Source organism: Manacus vitellinus, unplaced genomic scaffold (genome assembly GCF_001715985.3).
Source record: "Manacus vitellinus isolate BGI_N305 unplaced genomic scaffold, ASM171598v3 scaffold_70_pilon, whole genome shotgun sequence".
NCBI classification, from domain to species: domain Eukaryota; kingdom Metazoa; phylum Chordata; class Aves; order Passeriformes; family Pipridae; genus Manacus; species Manacus vitellinus.
In genome coordinates, this window is record NW_021940754.1 from 233659 (window position 1) to 258021 (window position 24363).

Sequence of the window (24363 nt, forward strand, 5' to 3'; positions counted from 1 at the left end):
TAACTCAGCAAGTCTTAAATCTGTTGGCAGCTGAAGACTTGAATCAATTTGGCTGTAGTGATAATCCAATATTGCAAAGTGCTGCTCTGGAAACTTGGACATTGAGTGAAATGCTGACTCAGTTTGCTTGTGTGTTTGATAATCTCATTTCAGTTTTTGTTTTCATTCCCAAGCCTGAACTGAATTATTTTGCAAGAGACTTGGCAACAAGGCTGGCAGGCAGAGTTAGAAGAAAAGGGCCCATTTTTAAATCATACTGGGACTGGCCTCTTCTAATCTTTCCCTCTACTCTTGTGTGCATTTGGTATTTTAAGGAGGAGGAGACACAGGACTTTCCAGTTGTTTGTACTCTGGTACACTGGCAAGTACTAAACCTAGTGGCTCTTGGCTTCACTAGGCTGTCCTTACAGATCATTTTCAGGAGAATTATAAAATTTATATATGTGCAGATTCAGGATGAAGTGCAAATACCTTATTTAGCTCTGTCTTACTCTTTCCATGTGATGCATTGTTCCAGCAGCAGCAGAGACTTGGTGGGCAGCCTGCCATTGAACTCTGCATTCCAGTTGACTCTTCCTTTTTCCAGGAGGATACCAAACTGTGATGCGTGGATTTAAACACTTAACTGTGCCGATTCCTTTAGGCTCAAAACATGAAACTCAAAGGCTTTCTGAAGTTCTGACAGCAGCCTCTTAAAACTTGGACGTTCCGAAAATCCGTAATGAAGCGTGTTTTTGTTGGAGGCTGTTCAAGTAAAATCATGTACTCGTGCTTTTGATATGGACACAACCAACTTAAAATACCTTTTAATAATTATACAGAGACATTGTGTATGTTCAAATCACACCACATGTCTAAAGGCAGTCAGACTGCAAAAACAGTCCCATTTTTCTTCTGGGCTTCCAAATCCAGCAGAAGAGCTGTGGCTTCTGTAGCTCCATGCCTCTCATGTGCCCTGGAAGCAGAACTCCTGTGTGTCCAGGAACCTGGACTCCCAACCCCAGTCCTTGGTGGTGCAGCTCAGAACCTCTCGGCTGCTCTGCTGGCCACTGCCCTAATATTGCCATAAACCTTGGAAGGAGGACTTCCTGCAGAAGAAAGGACAAATCCAGTCAGCAAACGAGATGATCCATGTCACGAAAATGGATGTTTTGCTCTCACATGTGTGCTAAAAGCAGAGAACTAAGCCCAAGGGGGAGAAGGATGGTCAAGGTCAGTCACCCTGACTTACTGCAGGTGCTGTCAGGGTGAGTTGTCCCCTTTGGCTTTCAAGGCCCCTCAGGGAATCTGCAGCTTCATCAAAAGGCAGAATATCTTTCTGCCCCATGGAGAGGGTTTTGGAGCCAGAACAAAGCCCTGGACTCCTCACTTCCCCCCTCCAAAACTTGAGGGCATCAAGCCAACTGCCAACTCCAAGTGCAGGTGCGGACAGGCCAGGAAGGTAAGAGCCACAAAGCAGTTTCTCAAAATGCAAGATCTATTTATATGTAGTGGAGAAGATTAGATAAGAGGACTTACCTAAAATTAGATTGCAAATTGCTGTTCGTGCCATTTTAATGTTCTGAAAAGATCCCAAAATATGAATTTTTCTGTAAAAAGCAAAGTTGCCTTAAGTTAATGGAAAAATCCCTCTGTGATTAGAGAGTTAACAGAGAGCTGGAGGAGAGAGATGAATGTGAAATTCTGTATCAGTGGACTAGTTCCTTTTCTACACTTGTAAATAGTAAAAAACCCCAACTGAAGCCCAGAAAATCTACAACATAAGACCTGTGCTCCTCCAAATCCTTTTAAAATAGATTTTACAATTTGGAAATTTAACAGTGTAGCAGCTTCAGGAGGAAAACGTTGCTGGGTTGGTGAGTTCAACTTTGATTATTCGTAAGAAGGAATTCTTAAACTGTGGGGAATGACTGAATTCTAAGTGTGCTGGTGACTGTCATTCTCATAACAAAAGGTCAAATAAATACTTGTGTTCATTAAAAATAGCGCTTAATTTTTCTTACTATTGCTCTGCAACAGTTCTAAAAAATCCAAGTTATCTTTGTTCCTGGCAGGGGACACGGATGAGCTGAGGGATTGTGTTTTGACCAGGAGGAAGTGAGTCTGTACTTACTGGTCAGCGAGAACGATGCGTGTCCTGGTTACGTTTTCTATGGTGAATTTGGTTTTTCCACCTTTCCCTGCTATTCTCCCTATTGCTCTTGACAGATGATCTCCTTTCAAAGGTTTGACTGAAACGAGAATAACATGCCCAGGGTAACAGCAGTGGTGCATATCCCTGTAATCCTCCCCTTGGTCAAGTTACTGGAAACAACTCCACACAATTAATACAGAAACAGCTTCACTGGTGAATACAGATCCATCCAGATTTTACTTTTGGTGACCAGCAGTGCAAACTGCATCCAGTGCTACCTGACTGTGAGGTCTCTGACATCCAAGAGAAATTTTCCTGCAGAACAGCAGTAGAAGGCATTCCATTGCACCTCAGATTGAGGAAACAGAGCCAAAGCACACCCAGTTAACAGTGGCAGAAATGAAGTAGATAGGATTCAGATTCTGCTCTACAGAGAACTCCAAGGAACTCCGGTAACACATGACATAATAGATGTTTCTGGTTTTCCTGATCTGTGAGGGCAAGTGACACAAGTGGAGCAGGGGCAAAGAAAGAACAGAGGCACACACAACTGGAATATTGCAGCAGCAACTACTCACCATCTGTAACTTCAAATGACTCTAGAAAAAGATCATCTAATCTGATGAGAGCAAGAGCGTCCTAAAAGAGCAAGAGATTTGTTATTAGCACGAGTGCTTCACTACCATAGAGTTTAAAGCAGATGTTCTCTTTTTACATATGAACAAATGACATCCGTTGTATTTCTCCAATTCATCTATCAAATAATAGCTAAAGTTAAATCCACTGCTTTTTCAACAGCCATGTAAGTATTTCTGTCTAGACAACCCCACCCATGCTTGGATGCCCCTGCATTCACCCCAATCTCACCTGTGCTAGTGAAGCCAGTACAGGTCTGGGACAAGGAGCAGCCCCTACAACACTGCAAAAACTGGGTTGCTTTTCTCTAAGTAAAGTTTGAGTTTTGCACAGACTGCAGGTTATTGGCTTGGATTAAGAGAAAATGAACAGTCTTGATCTGTGCAGAGCACCTCAGAGCCAGATTACTGCACCGTGCTGTTTTACACAAGCTAAATATGTCCTCTGTCTCATAATTTTAATTATGTGTTGTTACAAGGTTACTTTTTTATCCTGCATTACCTTAAGAAACTCGATGTCCACTCCAGTCACAACTTCAAACAAATTTATTTCTAGAAAACCACCCAAGGATTTTTTTTCTTTCTGTAATTTGCAGAGGCCAAAGACATCATGGTAGCAAACTGGAGCAATCTCACAACCAAGCTGTTGGGAGACTCACCTCTACTTGAAACCCAAGTATAAATGCTTTCACAAAATCAGCTGCTTTTGTCAGGGCACTGAGATCCTTTGTCTCTTGACAAGTCTGCAAGACAAGAAGTTGTGTGTGCAAATTAAGACCAGACAAGCTGGAATCAGGACTTGAAAAATCTGAGGGATACAGACTAATCATAAAAAACCTCCTACATGCAATTAATTCAATTAATTCAATTCAGTTAATTGTGTTTTACTGAAAGACACAAGTAATATGCTTTGTGTTTTTTTATCATGTTCACCCACAACAAGATGAATGTATCAACTACCCCAGCCTGTGCTTGGAGGGGAGAGAACAGAGAAGGTGCTGAAAATTCCCCTGCTCCACTGAGAACCCTTTTTATTGAGAAAACCCAAACCTACATGAACTAAACCGCAACAGAGAACTGCAGAAAAAAAGAGAAGGATGATAATGGCAGAAGAGTTATTCTAATGATAATATTCTAAAGATGCCTTAGCAGGTAAATGAAACACATTTCAAAGTTTTAAATCATCATGGTGGATACGGGCAAAACGAAATCTGCTTGATCAAGAACAAAATTAGTCTTGCTTCTCGCCAGACATCATTTTGTATCAAAAAGTGGTGTTAAAATCCCAGGTTTTGCTTCTGCACAGTTATTGAGTGGAACTGCAGGAGTTCTGATTCTCCCTCCCTTTTCCTCTAAGTTATTTCTTGGAAGTTTAAGTAAGGTATAGTTCTGTCATCTTTCCTCTAGTGGTAAGATTTCAAGATTAGGAAGCAAAACTCCTGTTGGTGTCTGTACTTTCAGTATTGAAAGATCTCGTATGTTGACATGGTTAATTCAGTGAGTCTTATGTCAAAGCTTTGGATCTACAGTTAAAAACTGCTAATTTGAATATTCCTGAGAAAGAGTAAGAAAAAAGAATGAGCATCTACAACATTTGCAGGTCTATGTTGGTATCTGTGCCCTACAGTATTCCAGTGCAATCCCTTAAAGAAAAATTATAAGCAATCAAATACTATGGGCTGTTTTTGTCTGCCACAAACAAAGGCATTAGAAGATTTGGTGCCCCCCTCAAAAGAGGGGGGCAAAATTGTCAGGTAAGCATTAAGTAGCCTTAAATAGATGGAAAACATTTCATTCTAAAATCCTATCTAACACATAGATTAAAATTTTTCCTTAATGCTACAGTAGATAATTTTCTCCTATAAAAAACTGAATACCCCTTCAGCTTACGCTGGCCCCTTCTGGAACAGATTTACACTTTTGGATTTTACTTGCATTAACTACTTGTTCTGAACAACAACTGCCAGATTTCATCCCCTGTGAGGGTCTTCTGGGTAGGTGAAACCACACAGTTTCCATTTTTCCAAGCATTATCTGGGATTAGGGACACTTCTCTAGTCTTTCATCTGTGGGACAAGAAGGAATGATGTCAAACACGAGAGGCCCTGCCTTTCAGGAGTCAGAATCACAGAATGTTAAGGGATTGGAATGGATCTTAAAAATCACCTCGTTCCAACTCCCTTGCCATGGGCAGGGACACCTCTCGCTAGACCAGGTTGCTCAATGCCCCATCCAACCTGTATTTGAACACTTCCAGGGATGGGGCATCCACAACAACCCTGGGCAACCTATTCCAGTGTCTCCCCACCCCCAGAGTAAAAAGTTTCCTCCTGATATCTAACCTAAATTTCCCCAGTTTGTACCCATTCCCCTTATCCTGTCACTGCAGTTCCTGATGGAGTCCCTCCCCAGCTTCCATGTAGGCCCCCTCCAGATGCGGGGAGGGTGCTATGAGGTCTCCGCACAACCTTCTCTTCTACTTAGCGGGGAAGGCAGGAGGAAGGGGGCTCCCTTTACCCTGATCTCGACGTTCCTCGTTTTCAGGTTGAACCTGATCTGAAGCTGCAGGTGCTCCACGATGGGCGTGAATATCTTCATCCAGTTCTCCTTGAGTGGCGTGTACCTGTTGGCGGGCACGGGGATCTTCCTCAGCTCGCCCTTCCCGACCTTCCGGGGGCGGGGGGGAGAAGGGGGGGGGAAGAGAGAGAGAGAGAATTAGGCGGAGGAGGTGGGGGCACCCCGAGACCGGCGTTCGCCGTCGCCCCGCGTACCCCGAGCGCCTCGGCGGGCACGGGAGGGAAGGCGGCGCTTGCTGGGCCGCGGCCCGCCGTGTCCAGGGAGCCCCGCCGCGTCCACGGGAGCCCCGCCGGCTGCCTCGCCCGCCCGCCGCCGCTTCCTCCGCCTCCGCCGGGACAGCGAGGCTTGTGGAAGCCGCCGGCGGGGCCGCCGCCTCGGTCTCCAGTGTCCGCTCTGCGATCCCACCACGTTGGTGCCGGAAGGGGCCGGAAGGGCCGGCGGGCCGTGCTAATGCCCGCATTCCGCCGGGGAGCGGCGCAGCGCACGGCGGGCGGGATGTCGGCGGCGCCGGCGCCTGGACAGCGGCCGCAAGGTGGTGTCGCACGCCCAGCAGGCGCTGAACTACCCCCGTGTTCGACTCAAGTGTGGTGCCCCGGCAGCGCCCGCGGCTGCTGTGCCTGGCGCGCCGGCCCGCGGCACGCGGCCTCGTCCAGGCTGTACGAGCTGCCGAGGGGCCCGCCTGAGCTGCTTGCGGGAGGTGAGCGCGGGAACAAACCCACCGCGGGATACGGCTTGTCCTGGCAGGGTCAAATCCCGAGGCTGGTTTGCCTGTTAAACGCGCTGATCCCGCGGTGTCCTGTCTGTCCTGTCGCTAAGGAGGGACCTTATCGCTCTCTGCGAGTCCCTGACAGGAGGCTGTAGTCAGGTGGAGGTCCGGCTCTTCTCCCAGGCAACCAGCGACGGGACGAGAGGACAGAGGCTTAGGCTGGGCCAGGGGAGGTTTAGGTTGGACATTAGGGGGAATATTTTCACAGAAGGGGTGATTGGGCGTTGGAATGGGCTGCCCAGGGAGGTGGTGGAGTCGCCGTCCCTGCAGGTGGTTAAGGAAAGACTGGATGTGGCACTCGGTGCCAGCGTCTGGTTGACATGGGGATGCTCAGTCATAAGGTGGACTCGATGATCCTGGAGGTCTTTTCCAGCCTAACTGATCTGTGATTCTCTTTCTTGCCACTCATTAACAAGCCTATGTTACTTAGTTTGTTCTCATGGGTTGCATTATAGGTTACAGGGCTGTGTTTGGGGTGTGTCGGGGTTTTTTTGTTTGTGTTTTCCCCTCAGACTGACCTTCGAGCATTGGCTCATTCTCAGGGGTAGCAGCACCTCAGGCGCATAAAGCCCCACCAGGCCACAAGCAAACAAACTTGTTCTTCAGGACCAGTAAACTGGACTCTCTGCTTTCCTGTGCACAGGGAAATAAACTCAAAGTGTAGTTTACCTTTGATAGCATTTTGATAGTATTTTGCACCAGATATCCCATGTGTGTTTCACTGACACCTACCCCTGTGGACTCCCGAGAGCTGCGTCGTCTGTGGATTTGTGTTGCCTTTTCCGTGTGCTGACACAGACGTTTCCTTCCTTTAAAAGATTGAAAAGCCCAAACCTATAAAATGTGGAACTTTTGGAGCTACATCTCTGCAGCAAAGATACTTAGCTACAGGAGATTTCGATGGAAACCTTAACATATGGTAAGCGTGGATATTCTCTGGAAGCTTTTTCACTTGGTGTCGTGTTTGTCTGCCTGAACGGAGGTTTCTGTGCCTGGCTTTTGTGTGAGATGCTCTTCCTGCTGCCTGTGGGTGGGACCCAGTGTAAGCTTCACTGGCTACTGTATTTGGACCGTGCCTGTTTTCTAAAAACAACGTGAATTCTGCAAAGTGTTTAATTCAGTGCTGCTTCTCTCCCATCTTTTGTGTGCAGCTACAAAAACCTGTTAAAATTCTGTGAGGTCCTCCTCTGAAAAGAGGCTTTTGAGTGGATATACAAATACAAACAACAGGTTGTGTTCAAACTAAATTTGATGTCTAGATTAAATATATATTTTTAATCTTGAAGTTCTGAATGTTTTTTCAGGTCCCTGAATGATTTGTGTAATTAATTTTTAGGTAAATTGATTATCAAATAAAGCAATAGTGTCAAAAGGGGATTATTTTATTATCATTATTATTATATTTCCCTTGTCATGGAATTATCAATTCTTGTTGGAATAGCACGAATGACATGGAGAAGTCATTAGTGGAAATGTAAAATAAAATTCTGAAAGATTCTCAGAGAATGAGAATCAGTGGGAAAGAACCATGAAAACCATGTCTGGATACAATATTCACCTGAAGTTGAAGACCAGTAGTCAGAGCTAGGTGGGGATCAGTGAATCAGGTCGTTTTACAGCCTTACTGAAAGTAGAGCTAATTGGAGTATTTTGATCTGTAGAGTGATTTATTTTTAGTCCAGCATAAAAACTGGGTCTGAAGGGTTGCTCTGGTGAATCCCTCAACTGCCTTTACAAACTGGGAAGTCCAGAACTGAGCAAAACTTTTCAGACCAGTCCAAAACAGTAGCCAAAGAAGGAATAAACAAAGACACGTGGTTCTTAATGGTGATATCCATATTTTCTTCTCACTGTTAGTCTGAGCTTGTATGATTTATGCTCGAGTTTCCTCTCATTTTTATACAAATCCTGAGTGTCAAGGAAAATGCCATATTATCTGTTCTTTTTCTTTCTTGCCTAGGAATTTAGAAGCTCCTGAAATACCAGTGTATTCTGTGAAAGGTCATAAGGAAATCATAAACAGTATAGATGGTGTAGGTGGCTTAGGAATTGGGGAAGGTGCACCAGAAATTGTGACTGGCAGTCGAGATGGTGAGTTAGTGAACTCTGCAAGTCTTCTCAGTTCCTCTGAGCCTGTGAGCTCTGATGGCAGGGCACAGTCTGCCATCTGAACTAGTTACAACCTGTTGCAACTAGTTCTTCATACACTGTCTTTTGAATCTTCCTTGGGACAAATTTTCTCTCTTTCAGAAGCTGTAGACAAGCACAATACACTATTGTCACTGAGGTTGGGGCAGAAGGAATACAAAGCAGAATAAATGCAAAATGTCAGCTAGAGAAAATACATCCTTAAGAAATGCTTTCACTTTATTTCTGTTTGGTTTTGTGGTTCTTTCTTGTATCCACTAAACACAGTCAGGCTTTCTGGAATTGAAAGGGTTTTTGAATGATCAGGCTGAAAAGCAAAGGGCTTTTCAGGGAAAATGAACACAGTGTGACAGTGTATCCCTAACACGAAATCCATTGTCCTTCTTTACCAGGAACTGTGAAGGTGTGGGACCCGAGGCAGAAAGACACTCCTGTGGCTAATATGGAACCTGTACAGGGGGAGAGCAAAAGAGACTGCTGGACAGTGGCATTTGGTAATTGGTCAGATTATGATTGTTCCTCTCTCTAATATGACTGGGCTTTGATGATTATCAATGTATTTCAGGATGTTATGGAATAGTTTATTTTGTGTAGATGCATAAGTAGCAGAGTTTGCTTTTCAACATTGCCAAATTTCTATGGGTTTTATGTTGGGTTTTTTCAAAATAAGCTGGTTTTGTGGCAGTTTGGTTTTGGAATCATTCTCTAATCACCTTTGGTCACCATTTGCGGTTGGACTCGATCATCTTGAAGGTCTTTTCCAACCTAAATGTTTCATTGATTCTGTGGTTTCACAGATAAGCTGTGCAAGCTTTATTTTTAAGCCCAGGAATGTAAAAATAGTATATCGAGCTGTGTTTTTCTGAAGGAGCATAAATGTTGCCATGCACGGGAAACACATCACTGTTGTAGTGTAGTTCCAACTACCAAACATTAAGGCATTAAGTTATGAGAAGGTCCTTGAAGCTTAAGAGCTAATTAAAGAAAACAGCAATGCCTGATGTGAACTCTGCATTTTTTCTTTTGGGCAGAACAAGCTCCTTGTGTCTTAACACAGGATTTTTCTATACCCTCAGCTTTGCAAACCATCCAGTTCCTGAAATCTTAATATCCCAATAGCCATTTTTTAAGTTATTTATTTATTTTGCATAAATGTAAGTTGAAATTGCAGTCTTGGGACTTCTGAAGTTTACAGGCTAAAGAGGGTTTGTGCTTTCTGATTAATTCTTTCTCTGTGCCCAGGCAACGCTTACAACCAAGAGGAACGTGTTGTATGTGCTGGATACGACAACGGGGACATTAAATTGTTTGATTTAAAATCCATGTCACTGCGGTGGGAGACCAACATTAAGAATGGGGTAAGGAGACCATAAAAGTGTTTTTTCATTCCATCTTCTATGCAGGATGGAAAAATTAAAAGGACTCTGTGTGAAACTTACCCAGAAGATGTTTCTGCTGAGATTGCACCAAGAAGTAATTTTCTTTAAGTTAAAAAAAAATTGTACACCTCAAATTCTTGGTCAGGAGAGGATGGGGCATTTTTCAGTGGATTCGTGTTTTCAGATGGATTTGTTATTTTCAAATTGGTGGGCACGTCATTGTAGGAATAACGAATTATTAATGTATATTTACAAATAACAAAACACTCATGGCTAAATTTGAAGAGTGAACCTATCTTTTTTGTATTTCCAGGTTTGCAGTGTGGAGTTTGACAGAAAAGACATAAATATGAACAAGCTGGTGGCCACATCGCTTGAGGGAAAATTCCATGTTTTTGATATGAGAACTCAGCATCCAACCAAAGGTTTTGCTTCTGTTTCAGAGAAGGTATGGGGAGACAGAGGATTTCTTAATAAGAAACAAACTTCCTGAACATATGCTGTCAAAGTACTTCAGGTGTAGTACAAATAGGTAATAAATGCCCAGGTTACTTTATAAAACAGTTTTGGGGTTTTTTTTGCAGTAGTTAGTGAACAAAGTCTGATGATAATTAGAGAAAAGGCACTTTTTTTGGTGAAGGTTTTTTTTTTTAATAGAAAAAGCTGAGTTTCAACATAATATCTTTAATCATCTGTACCATCACTCAAAGCAGATAAGTTGTTGGAAGTGCTTTGATTCTGAATCACAGAATGTTTTTACTGAATTAGTGTTTGTAATAATTAAAATGTGAAAATGGAATTTGTCCTTCATTTAGTGCATTTAAGCTTTTCCTTGTGGATGTTTACAGACAGATGGGCATTAAATCAGAGCACGTGTGCTGGGGCTTTTTCCTAAGTGATTTCTGTTGCTGCATGATCTTGCTGAGCCTTGGATGATGTTTAAATTTGAATTGTAGACTGTTTGTTGTGTTTGCACAGTGTTTGCAGCGCATTCCCTTCCAGTAATGATTTTAAGAGATGTCAGACAGTTAAATTAACCATCCACCATGAGAAGGCTGGGCTCTCTTTATAAAAGTGGTCTCTGTTTTAAGATTCTGTACCTTTTCCTATGGAGTTCATCACTAAATTACTTCTGTACACTGCTAATTTTAATTTATTTTTTTTTTTTTATTAGGCACAAAAATCTACCATATGGCAGGGCAGGCACCCGCCACAGAACAGAGATATATTTATGACAAGTGGAGGATCTGGGAGCCTTCATCTCTGGAAATAGTAAGTGATCATTTCTCCAGCTGGGAATAAGAAACCAACCACTTAATGTTTTAAGAAAGAATCTTTCTGAAAATGATGAGTGGGGTCCTGCTTCCAACCTCAGAATATCTAGTTAAAATTATTGCTTAAAAATGCAGTAGAAAGGGTGATTTCAGTGTCAGAACTTGATCTGGAATCTTGAATTAATCCCTAAGAGAATGTGACAGCACAGATAAATTTTGCCCTTGTCAGTAGTCTTAACATAATGAAAATCTAATTATATCCTTGGTTAACAAGGTGATAAATGGAAGAAAATGGGTTTCTTAAAATTCACATACAGTAGCAGTTATGTCTGAAAAGAATATTGAAAGCCTGGACTTTTAATGATTCTTATGTTTACATCTTCTTACTTTACATGGAAAAATAATTTCATCATACTAAACACAGTGAAGGAGATGTGTTAAGTTTCAGAGTGATAGTTGAGGTGAAATTTTCCTGCCTGTGGCAAAAGCCAAATGTATAAAAAATGAAGGGCTATTGGAGAGAGGTGTCAGGATTAAAAACTTCCTGCTCCCTTTTTTTTCTTTCATGAAATACCCGGTAAATATGCAGTGTGGGTATAGCTGGATATAGTGATTATTCATTATTTATAATGACAGACATTTATTTGCCTTATCTGTAGAACAGGAAAGAAGGAGGATAATGGTGTGTTTGTATCAGTAAATTCTAAGCACGTGTGTTTGTTTTTGTTTTCCTTTCCCCGTTGCCAGCGAGTACCCGGCTCAGCGCTCCAAGAAGGATTCAGAAGGAGCCGAGATGGGGGTGGCAGGGTCTGTCAGTCTCTTGCAGAATGTGACTCTGTCAACACAGCCCATCTCCAGCCTGGACTGGAGCCCTGACAAAAAGGGACTGTGTGTTTGTGGGGCCTTTGACCAAACTGTGAGGGTGCTGATAGTTACAAAGCTTAACAAAATTTGACAGCAAAACTACAGTTTCTGACAAGAAAGCAGCAGAGTTTGCAGGCTGTAAATGTGGGATGGGGAGCCCTTCTGTTTCTAATTTAATTTCTCCCTTAATAAAACTGGATTAAAGAAATAGAAACTAGATCTTTCTATTGAAAGTTCAGATATGTGCAGTTAAGAGTTGTTTGACTGATTGTGCTGCGATGACTTGAAGTTGCCTGGGCACAAAACTTTTACCTTCTAGAAATGTGAATTTACACTAAAAGTAAAATGTGCCTTTGTGTTAATGCAACTCTGTAATTTCAGAGTTCAATTTAGTTTGTTTTCAGTTTATCCACAGTGCAAAACTCTTCACTCTTGTTAAATGATTTGGCTTTTTTATATATAGTATTGCCCACGTGCATTGATGCAATGGGAACTACAGTATAGTCCCTCAGAGAAACTCCTTGTGTTATTGGATTTATTAATTAGAGTGTTTGTTAAAGTGACTTAGGATTCTTTAATACACTAGAGAAATTACAACAAATGCTGAAATTAAACTCGTGTTTAATGGAGTAAGGTTTTTATTGAAGTTCATACAGGAATTAAACTATTGAGGAAAATGCACTGTTTTATTATTTTAGTTTGGTTTCATAGTAAGTTTTTATGTTCTGTCGTTTTTACCTCTGTTTGCAACTTGGTATTCTACAAATAAAGTTATACAGAGTGTTGTCTTAATATGAACACAGTATATTATTCAAACATACAGAGATTTAGAGAAGGAATGTATTTGCATTTGTATTTACCTCCATGAAAAATTTTAAAAGGTAGCAAAAGTACTGTCTTTTTAATTTTTATGGATTCAGTATTTCTTCAAAACCCAGTTTTGGTTTTTTTTGTTTATTATTTACTGTAGTTTTATTGTTACTGTAGTTATAACTCCTGTTACTTCTCTGCAATGTGTTTCTTTTCTGATTTTACCAGTGTCTGCTGTTGCCAGTTCTTTTTATCAGGCACATCCAGTTACTGTCCTCTATCTGTGGATGTAGGGTGTGAGCTTTCTTAATTTCAGCAAATTTTATTTGTCACTTCTTGGTCTGGCACTAGCTTTCAGCTGACTTGTAGGTGCATGTGCAAGTTTCAGATAAAAGTATTTATTTCTGAAACCAGATTGTGATGGAAAAGGCCCTGTGTGGCCATTTGCAGAGAAGCTGTTTCCTCAGGTTTGGTATCTGACAAATTCTGTCTGTCTCTGCAGTTTGCTGAGGACTGATGAGTTCTCTAGTGCAGCAAGTCCTGTGCTAGAGGGTGAGGCAGGTCTGAAAGGTCTGAATGTGCCAGTGGATCCAAACTGGGCCTTGCTACACTTCTGTGCTACTGCTGCAAGCTTTCTTAAAATAAGAAATTGCAGCTTTCCAAAAAATCTAGAAACGTTTCCCTTCCAAATAGCAGCTTGTGTCACAAAAATGATACTTGCTAAATCACAATTTAAAAGGGAAATGGGATGCAAATTTCCCTCTGTATCGCCAGTCAGCTCTGCTGGGGAGAGCATGAGGTGACAAGCTTTGGACAGAGAGACTTCAGATGTTTTCTCTCACCTAAGATTGCAGCTAAATACAAGTGTGATAAAGTTGTCTTTACTAACTCCTGGCTATCTTAGTTGATTAAACCAACTGAGGAAAAAGAGGCACCTGTTGGTAGAAAAGGTTCATGAGCTATTAAACCTTAAGCCTTGGTGGAACAGAGAAATCCTTCCTGCCTGTGTAGCAGACGGTGGGCAGGAGGAAAATTGTAGTAGACCATAAACCCAATGTGTCTGTGGAAGTCCATGGTTGTAGCAGGTCACTCTGCTCCAGCTTGCCTTCCAGTTTAGATTCTTATATCTCAGATTTAGCAAGGGCCAGCAAGGATGAAAACACAGGGAATATAGGCTAAATATTTAGTGGAAGACAGAGATTTATGAGATCCAGCTGTCTTCCCTAAGACTTGATGGTTTGCTTTCAAGTGTCATATTTAGTATGTGATTTTTTTTCCTTCCCTGACCCAAGTAATCCCATCTGCTTTTGTGCATAGTGTAATGCTGAGAGCATATTCTGAAATTATTTTAAATGTTGTCCCTCTTAGGGTGCATCCCAGCAGGAGGGAATAGGGGGAACCATTGCTCTGCAATGCAATCTGGTGTGGAGTTCAAAGAATCAATTCAAGTGCTTTGAGTCTAAAAGGCACCGTTCAAAGATGGTCTCCATGAGCTTTGTGCTGTAAATAAAATATACTCACTGAAAGGTGGGCTAGGCAGTGGAAATCAGTAGAAATATGGTTTCTCTCTTTAATAGTAACAGAATCAAGCACAGAGTAAGGGATGAAAAAGCTCTCAGTGTAGGTACCTCTGAGGGAAAACAAAGACCTCTTGAGTTCAGGACTGGGCTCTTGGTGCTATTTTTATGTACTTGTCCTGCAGCAAAAATATCCCTTTCTTATACACACAACACCAGGGAGATCTCCTAGTGAGCCTACGTGATGGGGATACAGATCAGAGCAAGAACTAATAAACAGCATTTCTTAAAGCTCCGTGGGCCTCAGAAAGATGAAATGTGTGTTACCTCTGTGTACTTAATTTTGGGATTCATTTTGTTTCTTGTTTTGAAAATGAAGGAACATTTCCCTTGTGAGTAGCTGATTTCATGAAAATACCTGACAGTTTGCGTGGCAAGAGCCTGCAAAAAGCCAAGAGAGCTGGGGGGAAGCACAGATGGAAGGTAGTGCTGTCCTTGTTCATTAAAGGTAAGTGGCTGTATCTCTGTACCTAGAGAATGAGAGACAGTCAGTGACTGGAGAGAAGAGCTGTTGCTACTGCCTGTACTGAGCCTTATCTCCTCAGCAGATTGGATTTCTGCTTCTTGCAGGCTAAACAAGAAAGTTAAGCAGACCAAAAGCTGCCTGTGGCAGCCTTGCCTGCTCTATTTATAGTCCTTCCCCCTCTTGCTGAAGACTGGCACCTTGCCTCTGCAGCCTGGAGGCTGAAGAGCTGAAGTGTGTTCTAAATAAAATCATAATGCATCAGAGATGTAACGCACAGGGGCCAAATCCTCTGTGACGCAGCAACTGGGAGAGCTCTGGAAAACCCCTGCCTCGCCCGGGGCCAGGGAATGGAATGTGCTACCCAGTTTGGAGTGACCACATTGAACAAGTGTATCTGCCTGGCAGCTGTCGCTTGTTTCCTGTGCAAAACATCCCTGTGTGCTCATGGAAGAGAAAAATCTGTTTATGGGCAAGGCTGCAGCCAGAATATAAGTATGTGTTTGTGCTTTTTGGGGGGGGCTTTTGTTTGGTTTTGTTTTTTGTTTTTGGGGGTTTTTTTGGTTTGGTTTGGGTTGTTTGTTTGTTTGTTTTCTTTTTTGTTTTTTTTTTTGTTTGTTTTTTTTTGGTTTTTTGTTTTTTTGGGGTTTTTTTGTGGTTTGTTTTGTTTTGTTTTGTTTTGTGTTTTGTTTTATTTTGTTTTGTTTCTTAGCCAGGTGTTGTCCAAATCCCCAACTACTACAAATCAGGTTTGTTTGTCAGTGTTTTGTTTTGTTTGTTTTTTTTTTCCACATCAATATAGTTACTTTTAATTTCACCCTTTGTACCTGTCCTTGGAAATTGCAGCCCTCCAAGGTTTCTGCACATGTATGTAGTCAGTATTTGGCCCACAATATATAGTTTTCATCACCAAAAAAAAAAAAGTAATTTAGAGTTTAGCCATGACTTGGACTGAATTTTAAGCAAAATAAGGCAAGTTATAACTCTGTATGGGAAGCTACAATATGGTGCCCTCACATCTCCACAGCCACTGATTCTATTAGGGACATTATGGAACTGGTGCACAGAAGGAAGACAAGGGAATTGCATAGAAAATGAAAGACATCTGTTCTCCAGAGCCAGCAGATACAGCTTGTCAATACAGTTCAGCTCATCTTCCCTAAATTATTGCCATCAAGTAGATTTGATAGCAAACAGGGATTGTTTGGCTAAGATGACTAATTTATAAGTAAGAAGCTATTAACTTGTGGCCTGCATATTCATCACTATAATGAAGATGTCTAAAGTTGGTATTGACAAACTGCCAGAAAAATACATTGATTTACTACTTTTTTTTCTCCTATTATTAAGCCTGCATTTTCTTACTCCTGATGCTGTTACTGCTGAATTTTCAGTAGTCTGCACTCTTGAGCAGAACAACTGCCCACTCCTCAAAGAATGTCCAGCCCACAGTCTGTATGTTTAGCGTGTATTTAAAGCCTTTGTGCACGCAAAATATTTTGTGGTAGCAAACCCAAGTCCCAGTACTTTGGGCAAGGGCAGCTGTTGACTCAGGCAGGAGCCAAGAGCTGAATCCCTTGGAGTGCACTGTAAAGCTGTGGGACTGCCCGTGGCAGTGCAGGTTCAGGCCAGAGGAAAGACCAGGTGGGATTTCTGTGGAACTGGGCCAGAGCTATTTGGCAACTTGGTGATGGCCTTGGCCATCGAACGCTTCCATTCTTTGCTGGTCTTTTTGGGAGGACCTGCTTCCCACAGCACATCCTGCCCTTGCAACTGTACAGCGGCATCCACACAGGACACTGGAAGTGGGTCAGTGTTGCTTGATGGCTGAAAGAGTATCCAGGGTCTCAAGGGCAGTGAGGATCTGCCCCATGCTCTGGCCTGCCTCCTCCTCAGCCACCAATGAAGCAATTGGCAGGGAAGTTTTGCAGGATCCTGTGGAAAAGGGGATCACAGCAGAGTATCTCTTCCCTGTAATACGCTTCATTGTGGCAGGAGGCCACCCAAGGCTGATAGACTCTGTATTACACCCTGACCTTCTTCTGGGGTGTCCCTGTATGTTAGGGAGTGTTTTGATTGTCTGGAGCTTAATGATGGTGATGATGAGGTTGAGCCTTTATGGGTAAGAATGGGGAGAAGGCCCACCCACAAGGCAGATATCCTGGTGGGAGTCTGTTATCCAGAATGAAGAGGCAGATGAAATATTCCATAAGCAGCTGGGAGAAGCCTCACAAGTGCTACTCCTTGTTCTTATGGGGGACTTCCCAGACATCTGCTGGAAATACAATACAGCAGAGAGGAAACAGTTGAGAAGGTTCCTGAAGTGTGTGGCTGAACAAAGAGCTTTGCCTGGAACTCAGCATAAAAAAAGAGAGATTCTGACCTGTGGAAGAAGGAGCAGGCAAATCAAGAGGACTACAAGGATTTCATGAGGTTTTGCAGGGAGAAAATTAGAAGGGCCAAAGCCCAGCTGGACCTTAACTCGGCTACTGCCAGACAATAAAAAATCCTTCTATAAATACATTAACAAAAAATGGAGGGCTAAGGAGAATCTCCATCCCTTATTGGATGCCAGAGGAATCATAGTGACAAAGGATGACAGTAAAGGCTGAGGTACTTAATGCCTTTTTTGCCTCAGTCTTTAGTGGAAGACCACAAGTCTTACAAGGAGTACCTGAGGATACTGGGGTTGTTTAACCTGAAGAAGGCCCAGGGGAGACCTTATTGCTTTCTGCAACTACCTGAAAGGAGGTTGTAGTGAGATGAAGGCTGGCTTCTCTTAGGTAACAAGCAATAGGACAAGAGGAAATGGCCTCAAGTTGTGCCAGGTGAGGTTTAGATTCTATATTAGGAAAAATTTCCTCATGGAAAGGATGGTCAGGCATTAGAACAGGCTGCCCAAGAAAGTGGTGGAGTCCCTGGACGTATTTAAAGGACATGTAGATGTGGTGCTTGGGGACATGGTTTAGTGGTGCTAGACTTGGCAGTGTTGGGTTAATGGTTGGACTCAACGATTTTCAAGGTCTTTTCCATCCTAAACAATTGTAGGATTACATGATTCTTAAGCATGGCAGTGAAGCCGAATATTTTTCCTCACTATGAAAAGCCCATCGGCAACATAAATAAAACAAGCACAGGCAAACTCTCCCAGGTTGCTTGGGATTTTAAGGTTATGAAAATTTAAGACATTCTCTGAAGCCAGAGGATATGTGGCTTGCAGAATAGCAGTAAGGCCCACAGGACTGCACAGCAATCAAGACCTGATGGAACCTTTTCCTGTGGCAGTGGATCAGAAATAGTAGCTCAACCTGTTTACAGATTGCATTGTATCAGTTGCCCACTGTCAGACTGACTGTTACAGCCTTGCAGCTGAAATTACTTTTTTTTTCAAGTAAATTATTAGTTAAGTCTCCCCATCCCTGCTGCTTCCAGTTCTTTCTTTTACAGGAGGAGGCTGCTTACATTAAAACCCACCAATGGCAAAATTTGTGTTACCTAAAACATCAGGGACCTGATTTTTTTGTGGGAACATTTGCATCAGCACAAAAATGCTTCTTTATCCTTACTTTGCACAGACATGTGACACAAACCTTGAGTTGTTCTTGTTTGTGGGGTTGCTGGGAAGGCTAAGGGAGTTGTCCCTTCTTGCCTCCATCCCTGTGTCACAAAGCATAGTGGAACCTTGCACCTCTTCTTCTGCTGTTGTAGCTGTTTCTGGCTCTCATTATCCTGGCACGTTGCTCCAGCCTGTCCTGCATCTGTCTGACAGGAATTTATTCAACACTAGCTATGTCCTCAGTGTACTAAAGGATTTTTCCTCCTCCTCTCTTCATTTTTTGTCTTTTGCTTATTGTTTCATGTTTCTGGAAGAGAGACAATCTTCTTAGGAGTATTCCCAGCTTGGAGCACCATGAGGCTCAGGTTTAGACACAGCACTGCAGCAACAATGAAAAACAGCAGTAAAAGTCAGGTGCAGGTAATGAAATCCATTCAGCTCAGTTGCATTCCACGCTAAACCATTTCATTTTTGGTCATCAGTCTTCCTGCAGGGATGATAGAAACTCTCCTTTATGTTTCTTTCTGGCATAGCTCAACCAGGCAGGACTTTGTGGCCTGTTCAGCAGATGTGAGGGACAGACCCTCCTGCCTTGCAGAAGTGTGTGGTGGCACAGGCCTGTGGCATCTTCATATCCAGCAGCGTTTTCCCTTCCTGACATTCACAGTCCCTTCCTCCCACCTCCTGCTGTTGCAGAGTGTATAAGAAACACAAGAGCAGCCACACTGGATTAGGCAAAAGACTCTTCCAGTCCCTTATCCTGCCTCTTCAGGGGCCACATGCAGGCAAATAAATATTAACAAAAGCCCCTCTGAAATGACAATTACAATTTGGGCCTTAAGTTTAATTTACTACTAAAGTTGTTCTAGGCTTCCTGCTGAAACAAAGTTGGAATATAAAATACATGGTTCTATTGAATTTATGCACAGAAGTTATCAAGTGAGACCAGTGGAATGCTAATGCATTTAAAAATAAACCTCAATTTCTAATACAATTTACTTCTACAATCTTAGTAAGAGAGACAGCTGTAAAAAAATTAAAGCTTTACATACTAATTAGAAGAAATGCAATCTTAGAACAGTATCAGAACAAATACTCTACACATGGTAGATTGCTTTCAATTTATTTCTATAATTTCCATATATAAATGCATATAACCTGATATATAGGGAATAAAGCCTTGTATGTTTAGTAACCAGATATGGTACCCAGCACTTCCCCACATCCTGTCATTTAATCTAGTTGGCATGAACACAAACTCTTTTGATCTGTACTAACTATCACTATCTCAGTGTAGATCTCATCCTCCCTATCTATGTTAAAAAAGCTTTAATCAGAGGGTTTAAGCCAGTCTTATTGAATTATATTATTTTTCCTCCCTAAAACAAAGCTCCATCAAGCTCAGTTTCCCTCTTTCCATGTACTTTTACATCTGTATTTTGATTAGAAATGTTATGTTTTCATAAGAAAAAAGACTCTGTGTTTAGCAGGTTTAAAGCCATTCTAATTTAATTTGAGTGCAGAAAAAAAGGTATTTCCAGAGCATTTTAACTGAAAGGTGAGTCTAAGTTCACCTGGGCTTAGGCATCCACATATGTTGTCCCTAAATTCAGCAAACTGTATCACAGCATGGAAAATTTTGGATGTTACACTTCTTTTCCACTGTCTTAATGTCACTGCTACAGGTTTTTTAGTTCCTGAAGATGTAAGAAATCCCTTTGGGTTAGCCTTGAGACTCTCTTCCCCTTCTTACTCTGTAGGTAAGAAAAACAAACCTGGCAGCCAGATACCTTGGTCTCTCCTCCTGGGCTCACCATCTGCATCACAATAAATCACCCTAAAATCTCCATCCCTGCCCTCCCTCCCTGCACATGTCTGGTCTCAGCAGAATTCAGGCAGAGGCATAAATTACCACAAAAATGGCATCGAGTCAGGCAGCTGCCTGTCACTGTCCTTTTAGGAATGTTTGCCTTCTGATTTACCACAGGAAACATCTTCCACCGAGGGGGGCAAGTACACATCAGCCGGCAGGTACTGGCGAGCAGATGGAGGATGCTCGTGCTTCGGCTCACTCCTGCTACACCCTCTTCTGGCAGCTTGCTGGTCTGCCCACACATCGGGACTGCAAATTCATCAGCTGACACCGCAAAGAAATGGGCCCTCACAAACACAAAACGCCTGTCCCAGAATGCCCAAGGTGGCTGAGACCCTTCAGACACAAGTGTGCTACACACACTAACAGCTCTCAAACTGGTCAGCTCGCCCCGGCCTGGGATTTTAAAAAGTACTGTTTCATACTCTGCTTTTACCTGTACTTTGGCCATAACTTGATTTTAAACGTGCTAGGCCAAGAACTGTCACGAAACAGTCTGTAGCTCAGGTCTCACAGGTGCAGACTAACTCTTGAAACAGTTTAAAATGTGATGCTGCACAAATTTAGACACTTTAAACATAAGCTACAGACCGACCAGAGGTAAAACAAAATTTCTCAGTGTAGTCTCAAGACAGTGTAGCTATACTCTCATTGATTTAAACCCATGTAAATCTGCATTGGTTTAGCATTTTCAACATGGTTGCTGAATCTCTAGAGGTTTAAGACAGAGACTGACAGACTAAAAGGGAGTGTTCTCTGTGTTTGGATGTACTGGCTTCCCAGTAATTGCTAGAAAGGGCTTACGGTGGACACCTGATAAAAGTGTCTACTTAGAAAGGCTGAATTATTTAATGAAGTGTCTCTGATGCTCTCATTTAGACCCACATTAGAAGGCCAAAAGGAGCGATTAGTGTCAGAGGAAGCCGGACTTGCAGACAAAGCAATTCTAGTGCTTTATTTTCTCCCTTAGGATGACTACAGATGCTTATTGCAACCACCTTTTGCTTTTGGTCTGGTTTAGAGTCTGTATTTTTATCCTGCTAATGATTTATTAACCCTTTTGTTAAAAGTAGCTTCTAGCAACCTGCCTTATATTCACACCATATTCACAGCATTTTTTAAAAATTTACCTTGTCTTCTACATGAGCATCTCCCAAAGCTTTTTCAGTGGCACTATTTCTGGGAGTTGGAGTAGCCACAATTGGTCTGTGCATCACGCTTTGCATGATCCAGGCTGTATAATGATTCCAGTGAGGTCAAGACTACAGGATTTGGCCTCCATATCTGCTCCACAAAGAACATTAACTCCTCAGGAGTCATTATATAGACAGTGAATGAGATACATCATAATAAAGCAGTAATTAAGTTAAAGATGCCTGTCACTTTGACTACTTTGGAGAAAATATTCAGGGTTGTTTTTCTGTTGGTTTGGGAATGATAGAGAAAAATCAATAATCATTCAGAGGCCTCTCAAATGAAATGGCTTCCATTAAGTACCAGATGGCAATATAGCTTTTCTTGGATAGATTTTTGTATAGATATCCATATATAAAATAATAATATATTTTCAGAGTGGCACCAGCATAAACCAATTGAATTATATGAGCTGTATCTCAATCAGATTTTGGCTGGGATAAATGCAAATTCTTAACTCCTCACTCTCTGCTCTTGAAAGCCAAACAATCAGTACAGCCATTTTAAGCAGAAAATGAATGCTTATATACCTAATAATCCCCTGAGTGAACTGTCTCAAGAAATTCCAAGACTTGTGGCACCAGTGTAGGAACTCCAGTTAACTGAACACAAGTATAAATCTGTAGTAGTCTGGAGCCAGTAGTAGCACATCTATAACAAATGTAAACCAGTAGAAGGAGACAGAGCCACACTGTATGATCAAGAAATACCGAGTACAACCTGTACTGCATTAATGCTTTACACGGTTACAATCTTCTGCAAACAGAGTTGGCTGAATCTGAACATTGATCAGCATGTGTTGCATTTTCCTTTGATCTTGTAATTGAAACAAAATATTGGGTTTAGGAAATAAGACTCCGGCAACAATTCCTACCTAACATTCGGTAAGTCAATTAGTCTATCAGTTTCCCTCCCTGTATTTCCCAACCTGTGACATGTGAATACTGAGGTAAGAATGAACTAAACATATGTTAAGTGTTCTAACATCCTTGTAGGCACTTGGTGCACTGGAACTGCAAAGTATTATTTTATTTATGAGTGCAGGTCTTGCTAATTCTCTGCTACCCTTCAGGCTTGCATTTCTGACTTTTTTTGGAAAAAAAAAAATCTCTCCTAAATTCCCTTTTACCTACACTGCATAATTCTGTAGTTATACTAGAAAAAATGAACATGAGAAAATAACTAAGAATGTGTTTTTTGAAAATCAGAAATGGTTATGAAAATTCAGCTAAATGTATTGTTATTACCCTAAAATATTAGCAGAGAGTAGGGATGTTATTCCCTACCCCAGTGATTCTACTATCTGTATGTGTGTCCCACATACAGCTGAAAAGTTCTTAAATAATCCCTATGTTTGCTGCTTTCATAAATACTCTGTTATATATATATATATATATATATATATATATATATATATATATTTGTATTGCCTTTTCAGCCCTTTTTGGTTGAAACTGAGAACCTAAACCTCCAAATCTCCTGGAGGAAAAGGAGACCGACAAGATGTAAACAAGTAACTACTCCATCTGAAGATCTTTAGATATGCTTCCAACTGGGAGTAGGGAGACTCTTATTCGCAGTTCATACTGATTCAATTAGAATAACACAGGATAGTACTCAGATGTAAGCCAGCTTATTAAAAGGAAGCTCACTTTTGCAGCATTTTAAATTGCACTGAAGGTGCAGGGAGGTGCACTGAAGCTAGACAAGACCCCAAACTTCTACTCCTGTTCCCTTCACAAACACAATTCCACTTTCCCCAGCCTCGTCCTTCTCCAGGCTGGACCTGTTCTTCTCTTCCTCTAGAAACCCTGATACTGAGCAAGCCAGCTCAGCACATTCCCTTCAGGCAACCAGCCACAACTTAATCAGCCACATACACACTCCTGCATAACCCACAGTTGAGAGCAGGCCCTCTTCCCTGTAGCATTCCAGTGATCTTATCTTGATCTGCCTTGGAGGAGACAGGCTGCAGACTTGAGCTACAAGAAGCTTCAAACAAGACTGTTTGAATAGAAAGGAGGTGGAAAAAGGTCTTTGGCAAGTAATGGCAGTATTTTTGATGCAGATACTGACTTCTGTTTCACTATTTATCAGAATGTAAATATGTAAAAAGCAGATCTTATCTTTGGGAGCCACAGATGTGTTGGTACCATCATCCAGTCAGCCAGCTCTTGCAGTGGAACACTATTACTCCACTGCATTTTGAACCTGGATTTATTTGCTGAAATCTTATAGAATCATAGAATAGTTTGGGTTGGAAGGGACCTTAAAGATCATTTAATTCCAACCCCCCTGCCATAGGCAGGGACACCTTCCACCAGACCAGCTTGCTGAGAGCCCCATCCAACCTGGCCTTGAACACTTCCAGGGATGGGGCACCCACAGCTTCTCTGGGCAACCTGTGCCTCACAACCCTCACAGTCAAGAATTTCTTCCTAATATCCAATCTGAACCCACTCTCTGTCAGTTTGAATCCATTCCCCATTGTTCTCTCACTCCATGTCCATGCAAACAGTCCCTCTCCATCTTTCTCTTAGGCTCCCTTCAGGTACTGGAAGGCCACAGTTAGGTCACCCCTAAGCCTTCTTTTCTCCAGGCTCAACAATCCCAGTTCCCTCATAGGAGAGGTGCTCCGTCCCTCTAATCATATTGGTGGCCTCCTCTGGACTTGAGGAGAAACACAGTGGAAAACACAACCATTAGAAACCGACCCTCACTCCAGGGTGAGGCGAAGATGTGGAGCCTCAGGCAGGAACAGGCACTGATCCGCTGGGATGCCTCCGTGTGATGTCTGGGATTCGGGTATGTTACGACCCGCCCCAGGAAAAGAGAAGGGGGGGGGTAACTCAGGTTTTATCAAAAATTCCTTTGGGGTGGATTAAAGCGAAGCGACGCTAAATAATCGGTGTATGCAAATATATAAGATTTATTTCAACAGTTTTGTATCAACAAGTAAGTTAATAAGATTTATCTTAACAGTTTTGTATCAACAGATAGGTGAACATTTTTTTTGGGGTGCTGTCATAATCAATAGGTAACTTTTCTGGGGAGGAGAAAAATGCATAGGAGAGAGAAAGGCAGGATAAGAGCCAGGGGGAGTAAGGGAAAGA

At 42.1% G+C, this 24363-nt stretch overlaps 3 protein-coding genes across 3 annotated transcripts in view; 2 read left to right on the top strand and 1 right to left on the bottom strand.

The window, feature by feature from the left end:
* Positions 1–780: 780 nt before the first annotated feature.
* PNO1 (partner of NOB1 homolog) lies at positions 781–5806 on the bottom strand. The gene is given in 9 exon segments (XM_018084417.3): positions 781–1088; positions 1519–1589; positions 2114–2231; positions 2713–2773; positions 3429–3512; positions 5287–5436; positions 5541–5574; positions 5576–5685; positions 5687–5806. Coding segments are annotated over 9 exon segments (816 nt in total). The 3' UTR covers positions 781–1020.
* Positions 5807–5841: 35 nt separating this feature from the next.
* Positions 5842–12569, top strand: WDR92 (WD repeat domain 92). The gene is made up of 8 exons (XM_029964395.1): positions 5842–6108; positions 6931–7031; positions 8073–8203; positions 8653–8754; positions 9503–9618; positions 9953–10087; positions 10814–10911; positions 11661–12569. The coding sequence occupies exons 1-8, from the start codon at positions 5842–5844 to the stop codon at positions 11866–11868; spliced, it is 1158 nt and encodes a 385-aa protein (XP_029820255.1). The 3' UTR covers positions 11869–12569.
* Positions 12570–14597: 2028 nt separating this feature from the next.
* C1D (C1D nuclear receptor corepressor) overlaps positions 14598–24363 on the top strand; it is a 29202-nt gene continuing 19436 nt past the window's right edge. Inside the window, exon 1 of the mRNA XM_018084449.1 lies at positions 14598–14612. The gene's annotated coding sequence lies outside the window, so the exon portion shown is untranslated. The remainder of the gene's footprint in view (positions 14613–24363) is intronic.